An 18,965-nucleotide genomic window follows, 5' to 3' on the forward strand; every position below is an offset into this window, starting at 1 on the left:
ACAGGTAGAAGGAACTGTTTCCGACCCCATTAAGTTTATAGATTCTTGATCAGCGTCAATAGCCGTGGTGATACAGCCATATATGACCATTTGTAAGTTCGTATATAACATCGGACCTCAGGAACTCTAAGAGATAGATCAATAGTTTTTCTCCGATAGCACTGAGTACTTTTTTTGAACGCAGATCAAATTCATTCAGCCCTTAAAACTTGCTTACGATAACATTAATAGTATAATAGGGAAACTTCACTACATACTTTACGTTTAAAATAGTAATTTAAAACTTTTTATACCCGCTACCCATAGGGCAAAAGAATATTATAGTATAACAATTAAGCATAAGCAATTGTTATTTTTGCACGCAGATCAATTTTTTTTTTTTCAAATTGTTGCATGCAAAGAAAGAAAATCCAATAGCCAGAGAAATTTTGAAGATAAAATCGATTTTTGACGCATACAATAATACTTACAGTATTTATGATTCCTGATGCGATCAGAGATCGCAGTCACATCTTTCAAGTACTTGTTGTTAGTATAAATACAGTTAAAGACAAGAATATTTCAATGAAAGCCGTTTTATCAGCAAAATATACCAATAAAACTAAAATATATCATAAGTTGTTTTTCGTATATCATAGAATACAAAACATGCTTGTCAGCCAAAGCAAATTCTACTTTATGGAGGAAATGTAAATATGTAATAGGCAGAATGAGGCATCTCCGACCCTATAAAGTATATATATTGTTGATCAGCATCAACAGCCGAGACGATCTAGCCATGTCCGTTTGTCTGTCTGTCCATATAAAACACTGGATCTCAGAGACTATAAGAGATTGAGCTATAATTTTTCGACAGCATTTGTTATGTTTGCACGCAGATCAAGTTTGTTTTAAAATGTTGCCACACCCACTTCCGCCCTCGAAAATCAACAAAAATCGAATAACAAGCGTAATTTTAAAGCTAGAGCTGCAAATTTTGGTATATACAATAATAAAATAAAAAAAGTTATGATTCCCAAAAATTTGGTTGCGATCAGATTATTGAAGTTATTAAAGAAATACTTTTGTATGGGCAAAAACGCCTACTTACTAGGGGTCTAGTTGCTTTGGTTGACTATGGTATATTTTAAATGTGGTACTATATCGCGGTACAAATAGTATATTTGGTATATTTTTAGTATTTTTGGTATAATTATTCAAAATGGGTAGCGGGTATCTCACTGTCAAGCACCCTCGACTGTAGCTTTTTGACTTGTTTTTTTATTTGAAGACTGCAAATAGGTGATAATTTGTCAATGCCAGTAAAATCGAATTGGCATAAATATAAAATTATTCTTATCTGAGCATTACGTTCATAATAAAATTAGTTACTGATCTTAATTGTTTATACATATGTATTATTAATGGAGTAATAAATAAAGGTAAATGCCGCTAAATTCCAGTTCATAATATGTACATATGTACAAAATCAACGCAGGCTCAGCTGGGTATATTTCTTTGTTTATATTCAGCAAACTTAGTTTTATTGTAATAGTACAAATTATGAATTATGTTTAAAAGCATTGAAATACCGAACTAAAATATATTCTTAAACTTTGTCTGCAATTAAATACCTCATCAAAAAAACTTAAGAAACTTTAAACTAATAAAATTGAGTAAAGTTATTGTCATAAAAACATCGAAGAGTTATTTTTAATAAGTATACTAATGCATACGCTTAATTTAAGGAGTACGTCAGTCGTCAAACTCAAATAAAGGCTTTCCATTGGCATCCCAGCTGTTCTTGCATTTCTTGAAGGCACACACCAAATACAGAGCTACAACATAAGAGGAATTAAAGCGAGTTTAAGAGTCGCATTTGGTCACTTGACTTACTTGTTGCTTCCCATTCGGATTTGGACAATGTGCCAACAGCTCGTCCACGTTGTGTGCCAACAGTTTTCCGCACATGAGCGAATTGCTCATCGTTGCCACAACGTTGCGGTTGCACAGACTCCAGTCCGGACATTCGCTGGAGAAGGTGGCGCCCTTGAGGTAATGTCTCCTTATAGTATTCAGCAAACGTGCTGCGTCTGATAAGTTGAAGTCCGTACTTACGGCCGAGCTTTACCAACGTGGGAAAGTGTACAAGAAATTCAGGACAGTCAACAACGCCCTCCAAATGGAATTGGTACTTGGCCCCAAACAAGGGCAGCTCATTCGCATTACCCTCAAATTCTATGCTATAGACATCGTTCCCAAAGCTTCGGGCATCAGGACCTGCTGCCTTCAATCTTCTAATAATCTCATAAGCATCCGGCATGGTTGCTATAAAGTAACCTCCAGGTTGCAGACATTCGGCAGCGTTGCGCATCATGCAATCAGCCTGCACCAGAGACTCAAAGCAGTAGTGGAAAGCAAACTGACACGACACCAAATTCAACTGCAGAGAAGCATCCTTATAACGCTCACGCAGCCTGACCATCGTTGAGTCACAGGCGAAAAACTCTGCTGTGAATTTGTTGCCAAACTTGGATTTATCGGCACGTTGCGCTATATCCTGATAACGACGCTTGCACTGCTCCACAGATACTTCGGCAATGTCTGTGCAAATTAAATGTGAAATCGCCGCTTTATCCCACTTAAGCAGATCGCCTCCCTTTCCACAACACATGTCCAGGACCCGCAATGCGTCACCAATGCGCTTCTGTTGTTTGATTAGCGCCATGTACTCATTGATCAACTGACTTTTGATCCAGTTGTTGAAGTTGCGCATGAAATAGATCTTCGATTTGTGCCTTTCCTTGCGTCCCGCCTCCTTCAGCTCGTTGTAGTGATGGGCTACCACATGTGTGTTGGCGGCACCACTTGCCTCCTCTTCGTCGTTGATAGAGGTACTCGCTGGCAGATTTGTGTCTGTTGCCTCATTGTCATCATCACTTGCGCCGTCGTCGGAAAGCTGTACAGCTTGATGTGCTTCCAAAAATTCGTTATCCGCTGCATTTTGTCCATAATTCACACTCATCTTGCACACACACAAATTAATTAAACACAGCTACTGTGAAAGCCGAACAGCTGTTTTCGAAACAATACCTGGTTATCGATAACAGTAAGCAACCCTGGAACGTACTAGACAAATAATAAAAAGATCAAGGGTGTCCAGCACATTGAGCTACACAGCTACTCTAACGTGAAAGTGCTGCGTATATGTAGATTTTTGTGTACAACCAACCGTGTACATTTCATGTGCATGCAGAAGAAAACATTTGTTTGACTGCATTAAGCCCAACTAAATGCAATTTTATGCTCTTAAAAGCACAGTTCTCAAGGTGTTGTGCAGCAGAATTAACCTAGCGCCAATTTGTAAACGCAACATGGCGTGTAGCAGATATGAGTACGTTAAATCCTACGAGCTGGACGACAGAATATTGCCCAACGTGTGGATCGTGATACGTATCGATGGCAAGAAGTTTCACAAGTTTTCGAACGCGCATAAATTTGAAAAACCTAATGATATCAACGGTAAGCCTGCATTTTGAGCATCATTTTACTATTCTGATCAATGTTCTCCATATACATAGCGCTAAATTTGATGAATGCAGCGGGAATTGCTGTGATGAAGGAATTTCGTGACATTGTCCTCGCCTATGGCCAAAGTGATGAATACTCCTTTGTATTCCGCAAGGATACGACAGCCTATAAACGGCGTGCCTCAAAGCTGCTTACCTATGTTACCAGTCTTTTTTCCAGCAGCTACGTCATGAGCTGGCCACAATGGATGGATCGCCAATTATCGTATGCCCCCTGTTTTGACGGTCGCATCGTTTTGTATCCGACAGATGAAAATCTACGCGATTATCTAAGCTGGCGTCAGGCGGACGTGCATGTCAACAATCTATATAACACAGCGTTTTGGAAACTTGTGCTACAATCGGGTCTAACTAATCAGCAGGCTGAGGAGCGCCTGCGTGGCACATTCTCAGCAGATAAGAATGAGCTGTTGTTCCAAGAGTTCGGCATTAACTACAACAGTTTACCGCCCATGTTTCGTAAGGGCACAATTCTGTTGCGCAAGCGAGTTGTGCAATCTGAGGGTGACGATCAGGAGAAAGGTAGTCAGGCTATTGTGCCTATGCACGATGATTTAATACGTGAACAGTTCTGGCGAGAGCATACAGAAATCCTGAGCAAATACGTACCAGGCAAGTATGTGAGTCCCTCAGTCGTGCCCAGACTGCTTAAGATGCAGTTGTCCGAGGAGTCTCAATTGGTCAAGGCGACTATGAGCTGAGGGTTTGACTTATGGCAATAGTTTAATTACAGTTTACAATTACATTAGGGCGAAAAGCAAATAAACTCGTTGAACTAATCGAATCAGTTTAGTAGTCATCGTCGTCGTCATCATCGTCATCTTCACTGGGTTTTCGGACGTCCGACTGCTGTTGTCGCTGTATTAAAGCATTGTTGCTCTGCTGAACAGCGGCTGCCTGCATGCTAATCCATTGTTGTTGCTCTTCGCGTGCCTGCTCCTCGCGCGCTTTGGCAAACAACTCCTGCTGTTGACGCAGTAGCTCCTCTTCGGGAATGCCAAGATTCTCGAGTCGCGTGCTCTGGCGACGTCGCTTTGCAGCTACTTCCTTGCAATCGTGGAGCACAGCCTCGGCCTCCTGCTTGTAATCGCGGAAGCCCAGACGATCTAGTGCTTCTAGCACGTGTTCCGCATTAATGGTTTTTTTTTGCTGCGCTGATTGCAAACTTCGTTCGCCTCCGAACTGATCAGGTGGATGAACTCGGAACAACAATTTAAAATCAATTCGCGACTTTCGTTGGCTACTCGCACTGTGGGCACCAGCTCCTTTATTATTTTGTTGATGCTGGCACGTGGTAGTGTCAACTCATCGTCCTCAGCACTGGGCGGCAGAAGCTCCTCCTGGGGATTTGACATAGCGCGAATGAAAACGTAAACAAAACTTCCAAATGAAAAAACAACAAAGATGCTAATGCTTATTGCTGTTATCGCTTAAAGTGTTGCAAAACGGGATAAAAGACTGTATCGATAACATTAGTATGTCTAACCAAAAGCAAGACATATTTTAATGGTATATTTGTATGTGGAATTTACGGTCACTCAACCATAGAAGATTTGTTTGTTTCATATCGAAAAGCCGCATTAAAAAAGCAAGTTTATTTTCAATTATGGGTGATTACGATTCAGATGATGAAAAATCACAAATTGAAAAGCTGCGCAATGTCAAGGTACCGAAAGGAATGTTTGTTAGCGGTTGGGATGATGACTCCGACGAGCTGATCCAGGAAGACAAAAATCCTCAAGGTAAACATAAGTAAGCAAACGCATCCTTAAAATAAATTATCACATCTTAGTTTATGGACATAGCAAGCATTGATCGCATGATACTTTGGGCTGTCAATGAAAATCGCATAAGTGAGGTGCGCGAAATCCTGGAACTAGATGGTGACACCGTTAATGCCCGGGACGATGACGGCTACACGCCGTTGCATCGGGCTTGCTACAACAACTTTGTTGATATTGCCAAATTGCTGTTGCAATATCAGGCAAATCCCAACGCCCGCACAGAGCTGGGCTGGACGCCATTGCATTCGGCATGCAAATGGAACAATGCTGATTGTGCACAACTGCTGCTACAATTTGGTGCCGATGTTAACGCCGAGTCGGATGGCCAGCAGACGCCATTACACATCACTTCAACTGTGTCCAACTGTCGCAATACAGCAACCGTGCTATTGCTTGATCGCAATATCGAGGCTCGCAAGGAAAACAACAGCGAGGAGACGGCCGCTGTCATAGCACGCAGGAATGGCATGAGCTATGTCATCTTTGAGAGTGGTCATGAAGCCTACGACTGCAACACGGGACTACTCGACTAGATAATAGTTTTATAAATAATATATATAGTTCTACGATTAAAAATTAAACGTCTTAAAGAAATTACAATCACTGTGAGCTAGTATATAAAATATTCAGAAATAACGGATAATACAAAGACTTGCAGTATTCTTTATAAATAAACGCAAATAATACTACCATGACGTCGTACCTAGAGTTAGCTTTATTATTATAGTTCACTTTTTAAGTCTTTATACTCGCAGGCAACGGAGTACGCACAAAGTGCTCATAAAATGACTTTGTATAGTTGGCCATTTCATCCTGCATGGCTGCGGGCACAAAATATGGATTGCCCTGGCCTCCCTCAATGGTACCTTTGGATGTATATCGCATGTAACTGGATACTGTCGTCTCCGGTGGCAAAACTGCACCATCTTCAATCACACAGCAGTCCTTCAACGTACAACGGCGTCCCTATAAGATAGAAATGCTGCAATGCATTGCTAAGTGTTTATAGTTTGTGGTACTCACAATAATGGCATTTTTACCAATATACACAAAGGAGCCAATAATTGCCGCAGACACCACGGCACCTTCGCCAATGAAAACATGATCTCCAATGTGCATTGGAAAGAATGCGATGCCCTTGCTAAACTGCTTGTATGGTGGTCGTATCACAGAGTTTTTGCTTATTACACAGTATCGCCCAGTACGAACGTTTGCCAAGTCACCTCGTATGATGGCACCGCTTTGAACAATCACTTTGCCGTTGAGCACAATGTTCTGGGAGCCGCAGAGCACTGTATGACGACTAACTTTATTTCCAGAGGCCTGTTAATAACAATTTGTACAACGGAACGGTTGATGAGATCATCCATTAAGAGAAAGTAGAAGTAGGAATCTCTTCATCTCAAATGAATTATTCTTAACGTTACACACCGTTTCAACGTATTCATCTTTACTATAATAAGAGTCTGCGATTTCCATAATTAAACTATTTCTAAATTAAATAAATACTTTAGTAAATTAACAGACTGTAACAGTGTGACCGTAAACTGAAATGCAAAACTTGGATTGTTGATAGTATATTAATATATCGATAATTTTAAACTAACATATATTTTTGCGTTTGTCGCTTCAAATTTTTAAGCGGATCCAAGCAGCAAAAATTAGCATAAAATCTTATTACAGTGATTTAAGAAACGACACAGTAAAGTGCAAAAAATATGTATAACATCGAGAGGTAACTCAACAAAGTATTGTCCTTTTTTCATGTATGCGTTTGGCGCCACATTTTTATTTCAATTATTTCATCGACAAATTTTATTGTATTTCTTAATAATCAGCAGTCAAAGAAAATAAAACTACAAATTATTTAGAGAATGTATTCTTTGCGAGGTCCTGTCTATCCTGTCTAGTTCTTTTTATATTTTATGTGTAGAGTATATTTATTAAAAATTAAAAAGAAAACATCAAACATATGTCAATAGTCGCTATTTTAGGGATAAATATTAAATTACTGTTAATTATTTTTTTTTTCAAATAAGATACATATATGAACGACAAAGTATTTTTAAAAATATTCCGTTCTTTATATACATAGAACTGCATTGTTTGGTATATATGTATATTGGTTACATTTTCATAGATTAATTTATATTTTTTGCATTAAAGAAAACACTTTTAAATTCAGACAGCCTCTTAATAGAATATTTACTTTTCTTCTCAACGCGCAGGTAGCTATGAGAAAGTATGTTTTCTTATTTTGGTATATATGGTATATGGTATATCTGTCTCGTCATATTTAGCAATATAATGGTTATTAAAAACGGGCTCACTGAAATGTAGATGTTGACAAATTAAATTGCATTTGGTGGGAATCGTGCTCAATGCACGATATATATGTGCACACATTTACATATTATGTATATAAATATGTATGTAGATATACATGCATATACATATATAAATAAAAAAATACCACAGCAGCTGTGCGACGATCAGTTCCTATGAAAATAACGGCTCTTCATTGATATATTGTGTATAATATTCGCAATGTTTAGAAGTTGAATTTTTGAATTTTTTCGAAGCACATTTTAAGAATGGGAATTTCTGTCGAAAAATAGCAGAAATAGTGTATCTGAGTGATTTATTTCATGGTTTGGTTTCTTCTCGAAAATAGAGTGAATGACAAGGACAAAGTTGGAAAAATTCTAAACTTTCGGCACCAAAAATGGCTAGTGAGGTAGAGGCGGAATTGTGTAAGGCATGACACCCAGAAACAATTCGACGAGTACTGCGGGAAGGCATGATACAATTATACATATAATAATGTATAATTGTATCATGCGGGAAGGCAACTTTTATGGCAGAATTGCGCGAGAATCAAAAGGACCGTTTGAAATTCGCCAGGAGCATGTGAGGAGGGATGAACACTTTTGGAACTCAGCCGAGTCCACATTCAATATCGACCTCTAAAAAATTAATTTAAAACCTACTGTCATGCATGGCGGTGACAGTGTCATGGTTTGGGACTGTATGGCGACTGAATCGGGCACGTCTCAATATCTGGAGGTATACATATATCTGAAGACCAATTTGCTCCATAGTGCGGATAAATTAGGCATTAGGGATGAATTTCGCATCTTTCAAGACAATAACCCAGAAAAAAGCAGAAATTGTGCAGTCTTGGTTGTCTTCATACCCTGCAACCACCAGCTCAGTCCCCTGACATGAATGTTATTAAGAATTTGTGAGCCATTTTGGACCAAAACATTCGAAATAACAAATCTGATCTTAAAAAGGTTTTAGTGAAAGAATGGGAAAAAATTAGTCCGGATATCGGAAAAACATTGGTAAAATCTAGTTATTGAACAACAGTAATTAAAGTTTACGCTGTGGTATGTTTTTGTTTTATTCTTGGTTTTCAATTATTTTATATATGTATATAAAATATTTATATATATATTATATAAATGAAGTAATATGTTTAATGCTAAAACATAAAACTAAAATTATGCGTTTAAATAAATTCAATTTCACGTTGATATAAACTATGATCCACTGTACACTTTTTTTGTTTACTAATTAGCATTTATAATATTATATATAATATATACATATGTATACGAAGCTATTAAGTACATATGCACTTCATTTAATTTATTTATTAAAATACATAAATGATTTTATATGCCGTACATATGTTATGTATACATAAAATAAAATTTTAAAACTTAAGAGATTAATTAAGGTAAAATGGAAGAGGCAGATGGGCATCGTTGTAGTGATTTTACTCTCTGTCGAGAATGTGTGAATATAATGCTTGAATTAAAACAAGTCATTAATAACATTGTAGCATGGGGCGTAGTTGGAAGTATCCATGGAGATTTAAGAGAGCAGCAAATGCGCTTCAGTGATATTCCAGTTAAATACTCTTTTATAATTGGGAGCTGCCCGGCCCCAATGGCCTTCAAATTGGACTGTATGCTCGACTGCCCAATGCCCTCAGCAGGAGGTTGGCTCTCTTGACCACATTCGCTAATAAGTAATCAGCTTTTGAAACTAAGTTCTGCACTCCAAAGAATCCATGAATTCAAAGTAATGCTAGTGGCAATTCATTATAACATGCCAAGCAACTCTATTATTATTGCTTGGTAATTTCGTTGTATGTTCTGTCGGCATACATACATATAAATGATTTTGTTAAGCTATGAGTATTTTTGTTTTCAACTTTATATTGTGTAGTTACCTTTATTCGTTAACACGACCTCACCAATAATTCATTTACAGAGCGGTCAGTTGACTGTTTGAACTTTAGGCCAATTAATTTCCAAAAAAGCAATTGTCAGCTCACTTGGTAAACTTAAATTGAAAATGAATCTTTGGCTGGGCTGTGAATAGAGCGCCATGTGAAGGCTTTGAGGTTTCCACCTCTGTTATAAGGTTAATAAACTTCAACTTGAATTTAAAGGTTGTTAAAGGTTAGGAGCTCCTCATGATCAGTTATTAATTGAAATACGAGTTGGCAAATGCAAAAAACTAATGAGCATTTGTTACCAAGCAATCAAGCAAAAAAAGTAAACAAATAGTCTAAAGAAGTGTGTCAGTGTGGAACATAATGTGTGTTTACTGCACTTCATCATGAGGGTCTTTACGGATTATTAGAATTCGAAAACGAAAGAATATTTCCCAAATTTTAAATATGTCTTAATTTTCAAAACTCTATCTTTGCTTTGTAAATATTGTCAAGTCGATAAGGAAAAGGCAATCCATATTTATGTGTAATTCATATTTTTACTAAAATTTACATGCATAAAGTTTTACGAACGTTTCTATCAATGGCAATTGCTATTTATTGATTATAGTCTTAGCCTAAATCGAAAGAGTTGAGCAAAAAACTTGTTTCTATGCATGCAAAAAGGTGAAATTATTTAGCAATTGTTGTCTGCCTTTGTTGCATGTTGCCAATTGCCTGCAGTTGTCTCTTCTCACCTTGTGCGCAATAAAATTCAATGAAACAGTATTCTTAATTTTGATGGCAATTGCGAGTTAATTTATTTACTCGTTTCTCCAAACACTTTTTTTGTATTGTTTGTAATTTAAGTCTATATTAATTACTTATATATGAAGTTATTGCTTGTTGTTATTTTTGTATTTTTTATTTTGCCTCTGGGAGCACTTCACTTTTTGCCTTGCAGCATTTTAAAAGCAACTCGAAAACGATTAAAATGCTCAAAATATCAAAAACTGAAACAATAACAACTTAAAAACTGAAGCTAAACACAAGCTCATTGCGGCTACAGCACAATATCGATAGTAATAACAATCAATTTAAATGGTAAATAGATCGTGAGTTTGGAAAAATTGTATGATTCTTAATTTCTCTGATTCTTATTTATCCGTTGTCTTTTGTTTACTGTCTGTTGAAGGGAATATTCAGAACGTGTATTTCACTTTTTGATCTCGATTAGCTTGGTCATTAAATAATTTTAATTTTTTTTAAATTTTCACAACAACACAAATAATGTCGATACGAACAGCAACAACAACCACATTAAATAATGATATCCTCAAGGCCATCAATGAGGTATGTAGCTTTGTAAACATTTTCAAGCATGCTACCTTAGGATTGCCAACATTCATTATATATGTACATCGGCATGGTCAAGGTCACTTTGTTACAGGTTTGCAGTAGGTTTCAATAGATTTCATTGACGCTGAACGCACATGAAAATGCAAAGAGAACGCACTTGACTTGAAAATATTTTAATGAATGTTACAGTAGGGGTTCAATTATTTGTCACAAATCCAGAAACGAACATTTTATTTATAATGAATATAATGAATGAAATGTAGAAAAGAGTGAATGAGATTGAGCGTAGAATTATTACAAGGTAGATTACCAAAATATTGCTTACTTATGTTTTAGTCAGCTAGTGATCTAAAGTTGTCTTATACGGCAATAATTTTTAATTGGAATAACTGGCTTACCTATTCGTCACCATCTCACGGAGCCGCCAAATAAGGAAGTAATCAGAGTGAATGTCAATTACACGTAACGCACAACGTCATTAATAAAAGAGACTACGCATACATATAGACATTATGTAAGTCAGAAAATGCCTTGGTATCAACTTATGAAAAAAAAAAACAAGTCGGAAAGCTTCAGTCGATTCTGCACGACTTTAAGATACCCGCTTCTGATTTTCAATAAAAGCAAAATATTGCGGTATTATATACTTTAATTGGTATTCTGATATACTAATACGTTTAGAATATACCGTAGAGTACCTTATGGGTATAAACAATAAATAAGACAGCTGAAATAATAGACACTTTCAATTTTAATATTTTACCATCGTGCCAAAAAAAAGTTTCTTCAAAAATATGCCAATGCGATTTGGATTAACTTAATAGACCCTACTTATTTGAAAAGTAATGGATCTACAAAATACTAACAATTCGTGAAGTAATTGAAGCTTGAAATCGAGTCAACATCACAATCGAAATCGAAATCCAAATCAAATTCAAGTGTAGCCAACGAATTACGTGGCATGCATGCGACGAGGACAGGCCCCCCTCTCATTTCGGTGAGACGGAAATCTCCGCAAAGACCTTTTGTTTGTGTCTTGGTACACTTTAACGGATATGCAATATTATCTATGTGACATACACATTAAATAGGCGAAAGAGCATAATCCATTCGGTGCGACTTCTAGTGTTCATTGTTTTGGTTTGGTTTGCTTTTCGCTTATTTTGGTCAGTCCCCTCAACGAAACACGAAGGTCAAGTACACGACGCTAAATGTGTTTTATATTGTTTCTTACATTAGTAGCAACTTTTTGTTTAATTAATTTTTAATATTTTCGCCGCGCAAGTCACTGGCTCCACTGTTTACGGTGTGTTGTTTTTTGACGATCTGACAAGCGGCACGCAACTTGGGCGGTTCTCAGCTAATTGGTTGGCTTCAGCTATTGCTGAGATGGGACTTGAGAGGTGTCAGGAGCCCACGACCTTGATCATTATTCGACATTGTACACACATAATAAGTAAGTTATTTCTTTTGGTTTCTTTTTCTTTGTTTGTGGTTATGCTAAACATAAATAGTTCTGAAACGGAGATTTTGTTATAATTACTTTACTAAATTCTTCAATTAACCAAAAAATTGTTAAAAGTAATTGTTTTTAAATATTTGAAAGAGTATTATTATAATATGTATTATAAGTACTTTTTTGGCGGTTACGGTTTAAGAGACTCACAATTTTGCCAGTACTTAGATAACAAATAGATTATGTAGGTTTAAGAATTTAAGCCGTCTCTACAAAAATAAATTAATTTAGAGAGTACTATTAAACTGTTTGTTGTTGACAATCTAATTTGTGCGGGTAAGCTTAGAACTGATTGGTTAATAAACACAATTTAGAAAACAACTATATAAGCTAAATATTGGTATTTTCAGAAAAATAATCCACTGATTTTCTATAATTATTTTTATACCCGCTACCCATAGGGTAGAAGGGTATTATAACTTTGTGCCGGCAGGTAATGTATGTAACAGGTAGAAGGAGGCATCTCCGACCCTATAAAGTATATATATTTTTGATCAGTGTCAACAGCCGAGACGATATAGCCATGTCCGTCTGTCCGTCTGTGTGTCTGTCCGTCTGTCCGTATGAAACACTGGATCTCAGAGACTATAAGAGATAGAGCTATAATTTTTTTTGACAGCATTTGTTATGTTTGCACGCAGATCAAGTTTGTTTCAAATTTTTGCCACGCCCACTTCCGCCGCCGCAAATCAAAAAAATCGAATAACAAGCGTAATTTTAAAGCTAGAGTTCCGATATATAATAACTACTATAATAACTACTATAGTAGTTATGATTTCTGAAAATGGGCAAAAACGCCTACTTACTAGTGGTCTGAGTTGCTTTGGCCGACAATTTGGTATATTGTGCCGTCTATGGTATATTTTGATTGCGGTACTATACCGATATACTAAATATACCATTTGGTATATTTTTTTAGTATTTTTGCAGTATATTTGGAATATTTTGAGAATAATACCGCAAAATATATTGCTTTTATTTAAAATGGGTAGCGGGTATATTACAGTCGAGTACACTCAACTGTAGCTTTCTTACTTGTTTTTTAAATCAAAAAAAAAAAAAAATGTAGTAAATATTGTTGGATTATTGCTAAAGAAAAGTTTAATTCTAAAACTGTAGCTCGTTTCTCAGAGTTTTCCGATTTTCTGGGTAAACCTTAGAGCGTCAGTTTTTCATTTGTATCAATAATATTTTGTAGTACAAAATTAACTTGGCGCCAGTTTGGAAATGCCCATATCACAATAAACTTAAAAATGAGTAATCTATTGCAGCTTTCGTACATGTTAATGATCGTTCAACTCATTGCTTATTCGAATATCAAATATCGCGCCCGATCGCTAAATTGTTTTCCAATTAAGCACCCCCAACCGTCGACTAACAACTTCCTATCGCATTGCGAAATGCGGTGCATACTATATTTCAACCTTCGGATTGTTAGCCATAATAAGCTCTGCCAATGAACTACATAAATGGTAGCTACTCGTATTTTATAAGACAACTGCTAAATCGTCGGCTGAAGCGCATGCGGCCAAGCACACCTGACATTTTTTGATCTTAATTGTCAATCATTGTCAATCTAGCTAGCGAGGCGGCCACCCAGAGTCTGGGTCCCAGACCCAGTCAATGAGACAGACAATCGCTGTCTTTTGACAATGACACTGAGAGTGGCAAAGTAACCTTTAAAGTTCACTCAACTTGGCAATTTAACTCAAGAAGTTTAATTGGTCTCTCATATTATACATAAATGCATTTATTTATTAAACGAGTTTTTCGTTATCGGGAACAACGTTTTTATGTAATGAATTCGAGTTCAAAAATGTAATAAGAAGAGAAAACACAAGCGAATTCCTTGCGAACAAAGCTGAAAACTAAAATATGTAATTGTATTCATTGTTGTAGTAGTACGAGTGCTTACACAGACACATATTCACTTTACGCTCTCTCGGATTTTCTATGTTAACAACTCTCTTGTGTTGTTAATTATGCTCTCTTTTATTATTCTCTCATCACTGTTTCGACTCTGTACATCCGAATATATAATTTTGTCAAAATAAACGTTCGCTCGTAAAAGGAAAAGGCATTTCACAACGCGTGTTATTTATATGGTTTTATATATAGAATAATATATAAATGCGAAGGCAAACTGGATGCTCGACTCATTTAACAGACTATATCTATAAATTACAGATTTTCTAAGAAAATGACAAAACTTCTGTTTACACTTTTGTTTCAAAACAAGCTTAGTTAGTGATCCTATAGACGTACGATAATAATTAAAAACTGACATTAAATGTGTTTGGGAATGGATCAGGCACTCTAACGCATAAAATGATTTGCTAACACTCTGCTGCACTCAAACCTGGAATAAACTATTTTTCAATCGATCGAGGGATCAATAACGATTGTGGTTATGTTATATTTGGCAAGCCAAAGACGAGAGACGCCAGTAAAAATCAACAATCAAAGTGCCTCAAGACATCGCACCTTATATTACTGAAAACTACTAAAATGAATAGTTCATGTGATACTTCATTTCTTAGTGACATCTACTATCAAAAATGACAAAACAATCGGTTGAAAATCAAAACCGTTGAAATGGCCTAGTCAAAGTAGTCAATATTTTTAACCTACTTAATCATTAATTAGGGAAATTGTATAATTGACACCTGCCAATACAATAAAGTGACCGTACTCAGAAGGCGGTAGCTCAATCTTTATCTCCATCTCCATGTTCAGTCATGTTCAGTCATCGCCTCCGTCTCGAGGCTTTGCAGCCTTGCCCCTGGCCTGCAATGCCAAAACTACCGAAGGGAGAAGAGAAAAATAAAAAAAAGCGATTTCATGTTCAAAACTATTAGCGTCTGCATGCAAAGGCGATAAAGCGATCAAAATTGGAACAATCTGCGGCACGTTAAACAAATAACAAATAATATAATCATAGTCAATTGAGTAGCTTATTGTTTTTGTTGCACTTATTCAATGTATTTCATTGTACGTATTCCACCAGTGATTTATTTATTTAAATTTTTTCCTATTTTTATGACAGCTGACAGTTGTTACCTACCGTTTTATAAAGTTTTGCGGCACTTGGCTGTCGATTTTGGCTTCTATCGATTCGCAATTTGGCCTAGCCTCGAGGCATAGTTAGCAGTAATAATGTTTTAATTAGCAGTGTGAACAGAGCTGAGGTCAAGTTGGAGTCAGTTCTACAATGTCTGTACACGTGTACACATTTGTGTTAAATGGCCACGCCCTTTCTAAATATGATAAGAGTATTTATTACGTCGTTGTTATTGTCATTGTAATAATTTGTATAATTATAATAACTGTCCTATTGATGTACCTTTTACTCCTTTAAAATTCACACAATTGCTATGTGCGTTAATTATTTATACAAGTTTTTTTTTTGTTTATTATTAATTTGTCGTTATGCGACGCTAAGCGTGCATATTAACAATAACCAAACCAAAGAAAAATACTAACTCGTAACCGCCAAAAGCAGTCGGATTCGCTTCAGTGAGCAGGCAGTTGATGTTGGTGATGGTCTCGTGACATCACAAATTTATTTCAATGTTTCGATTTAGCAGAGCTCACGAGTCACATGCTTTTGTAGTTCTTAAAATCCTTGCAAACAAATTATAAATTTAAAAATAGATTTCATTCATGTATTCATTCAGGGGAAAGTTTAAAAAATTATAGAGCTTAAAGTATAAAGTATAAATTTGTCATAAAAATTGTATGTATTGTACAATTATAAAAGTACCACATAAACTTTGTGTCATCACAAATTTATATCAACTATCCGCAATGTATTGTCATTGTATGATGATGAGAATCTTAGTCACAGCTTTTTCAACAGCAGTTATTTAATAGTTCTTAATTCCGAGTGAACCGGGTTCGTGTGCAGGTTTCACTAAATTTGAAGCTATTGAGGAAGCTATTTTGAGTCTCTTTTATGTAATAGCCGTAATTAGTCACAAAAGGAGCTGGAGTTTCCTAATGTTATTTTATGGAGTCGCCAATTTAGCGGTCTTGAAAATGAAATATTTCTATTTTAAGTTAGGAACTTATAATAATACATATATGTATGTTATATATGAAGCATGTAAAAATAAAACCCATTTAATGATTTATCGCAATTTCAATCCCATTTATTTGAACGAAAAGTTTACTTTGGAAAATAATAGCAGGCATTTTGGAGTAGCCTTCCTACTTGAATGTTTTCAGTAAACGTGATTTCTGGATAAAAGAAATCTAAGTAACTAGAATAAGTCGAGTGTCGACAAGCTGAGAACGTGTTTTGCATTCACTTATATATTCACTTAGTATCTCGATATGCATATACAGACATACATACATATATACTGACTAATTACGTTTATACTTTTTATTTATATTCTTTGTTCGCTGGTTGTCATTTAAAAGGGGGGGGAGGGGTGTTTCATGGGGTTCACACGGACCAATGACCGTCCTCGAAATCTCTTGTGCGCATTCCTACTCACAAAGCAGTGGCGACACATCCGTATTAGTATTTATTTTTATACTTTATTTAGTTTTGTGTTTTGTCTTAAGCAATTTATTGCGAAGTGCACTAATGTATTAGTGCACTAATGTATTGTTATGTAGCACAAAAGCTTCAAACATTTCTTGCTTATTTATCTTATTTTGGCGTACAGTTTAAAAAAACATTTGGTAACTAGACCGCAATTTCTTCCAGCTAAATTTATTGATATTAGACGTCATCACTACTAGTATAAGAGCCCAATAAGTTTTATGCTCTTCAATGTAATAATTAAGCATTTAAATAATGTCAGAACAAAAGACTTATGCAACAAACTGGGAAGCTATTCCTCCATTCGGCTTTTTATACCCGCTACCCATAGGGTAGAAGGGTATTATAACTTTGTGCCGACAGGAAATGTATGTAACAGGTAGAAGGAGGCATCTCCGACCCTATAAAGTATATATATTCTTGATCAGCGTCAACAGCCGAGACGATATAGCCATGTTCGTCTGTGTGTCTGTCCGTCTGTCCGTATGAACACCTAGATCTCAGAGACTATAAGAGATAGAGCTATAATCTTTTTTCGACAGCATTTGTTATGTTTGCACGCAGATCAAGTTTTTTTTCTTCAAATTTTTGCCACGCCCACTTCCGCCCGCAACTCAAAAAATCGAATAACAAGCGTATTTTAAAGTTAGAGCTTTTGGCATATACAATAGTTAATATTCCTGAAAATTTGGTTGATCAGATAGAAATTGTCGAAGTTATTGAAGAGATACTTTTGTATGGCAAAAACGCCTACTTACTAGGGGTCTGAGTTGCTTTGACTGACAATCTGGTATATTGAGCCGTCTATGGTATATTTTGAATGCGGTACTATATCGATACACCACATATACCATTTGGTATATTTTTAGTATTTTTGTAGTATATTCGGTATATTTTGAGAGTAATACCGCAAAATATATTCAATTTATTCAAAATGGGTAGCGGGTATCTCACAGTCGAGTACACTCGACTGTAGCTTTCTTACTTGTTTTATTTATCTAATAACTTGCGGAAAATGCATTTAATTCAGCATCAATAATACATTTTTTTTTTATTTGCAAATCATGTAAATAGAAAAACTACCAAAAATAATTATTAATATAAAATAGCAAGAAAATATTTCACAGGAGACTGTTTTAACGCAAACCAGTGTTGCATTTTTGGATTATGTTAGTTCCCGAAACGATATTTTTTTGAGATGAAGTTTTTAATCCCATCCTTCAGTATCGGTTAGAAACTCTATCTCGTTTCGTGTCTCCTCAACAGGCATCTACGACATTCTTATGCCCGCTACCCGTAGGGTAGAAGGGTATTTTAATTGTATTCCTTTTTCAGCGTCAACGGCCGACTGCGAGCGTACTTTTGACGCAACATATAATAATATGTTAACTATAGTGATTCCTGAAACTTTGATTTCAATCACAATTTTTTATTTATATGACCATAACGGCTTCTAGTGGGGGGTATTATCTTGTTCGGTTGGCAATCCGGTATATTTAATACTCTGTGATATTTTGTTTTTGTATTTTTCTTTTCAAATTGTAACTGTTTACTTAATTATACATTTGGTAAATCAAATGATAGGCAATTCTACACAAAGAGCAAGGAAAGCAACACAAAGTTAATGAATTGGATAATAATAATAATGAATAATAATATCTCTGACTTATCGCCAGGGTCCAATATTTTCTTTTTTATATATAATATTAAGGTAATAAAATTGAAAGTGTACATTTATTTTTAAGAAGATATTCTAAATTTGAAGAACGGCGATAAGTGGAATGATCACCAAATATGTACTTCTGAATAATCTTATAAAAATATTTTTGGTCTTAAAACTATACGATTATTACTTCTTTTTAATATGAACTTGGTCTTTATCAAACGTTTTTGAAATCAAGTGTTTTTCTCTTGTTCTTAAATCACTCATTAGACCAAAATTCTTAGACCTAAGAGC

At 35.8% G+C, this 18,965-nt stretch overlaps 5 protein-coding genes across 5 annotated transcripts; 2 read left to right on the forward strand and 3 right to left on the reverse strand.

Moving 5' to 3' along the window:
- Window positions 1–1,492: 1,492 nt before the first annotated feature.
- On the reverse strand, window positions 1,493–3,075 carry LOC132799050 (mRNA cap guanine-N7 methyltransferase). The gene is made up of 2 exons (XM_060811186.1): window positions 1,876–3,075; window positions 1,493–1,817 (listed from the first exon to the last, which is right to left on the reverse strand). The coding sequence occupies exons 1-2, from the start codon at window positions 3,002–3,004 to the stop codon at window positions 1,735–1,737; spliced, it is 1,212 nt and encodes a 403-aa protein (XP_060667169.1). The 5' UTR covers window positions 3,005–3,075; the 3' UTR covers window positions 1,493–1,734.
- Window positions 3,076–3,121: 46 nt separating this feature from the next.
- LOC132799051 (probable tRNA(His) guanylyltransferase) lies at window positions 3,122–4,925 on the forward strand. The gene is made up of 2 exons (XM_060811187.1): window positions 3,122–3,501; window positions 3,561–4,925. Exons 1-2 carry the CDS (start codon window positions 3,273–3,275, stop codon window positions 4,268–4,270), a joined length of 939 nt encoding a protein of 312 aa, XP_060667170.1. The 5' UTR covers window positions 3,122–3,272; the 3' UTR covers window positions 4,271–4,925.
- Window positions 4,274–4,924, reverse strand: LOC132783398 (protein Dr1). Its single transcript, XM_060788537.1, is given in 2 exon segments — window positions 4,274–4,715; window positions 4,718–4,924. Coding segments are annotated over 2 exon segments (564 nt in total). The 3' UTR covers window positions 4,274–4,358.
- A 171-nt stretch (window positions 4,926–5,096) lies between the features above and the next one.
- On the forward strand, window positions 5,097–5,886 carry LOC132783396 (ankyrin repeat domain-containing protein 49). Its single transcript, XM_060788534.1, has 2 exons — window positions 5,097–5,311; window positions 5,375–5,886. Exons 1-2 carry the CDS (start codon window positions 5,176–5,178, stop codon window positions 5,884–5,886), a joined length of 648 nt encoding a protein of 215 aa, XP_060644517.1. The 5' UTR covers window positions 5,097–5,175.
- Window positions 5,887–6,022: 136 nt separating this feature from the next.
- LOC132783397 (dynactin subunit 5) lies at window positions 6,023–6,919 on the reverse strand. Its single transcript, XM_060788535.1, has 3 exons — window positions 6,785–6,919; window positions 6,377–6,676; window positions 6,023–6,319 (listed from the first exon to the last, which is right to left on the reverse strand). Exons 1-3 carry the CDS (start codon window positions 6,830–6,832, stop codon window positions 6,089–6,091), a joined length of 579 nt encoding a protein of 192 aa, XP_060644518.1. The 5' UTR covers window positions 6,833–6,919; the 3' UTR covers window positions 6,023–6,088.
- Window positions 6,920–18,965: the final 12,046 nt, after the last annotated feature.

This window comes from Drosophila nasuta, chromosome 2L, assembly GCF_023558535.2.
Source record: "Drosophila nasuta strain 15112-1781.00 chromosome 2L, ASM2355853v1, whole genome shotgun sequence".
Taxonomy (NCBI): Eukaryota; Metazoa; Arthropoda; class Insecta; order Diptera; family Drosophilidae; genus Drosophila; species Drosophila nasuta.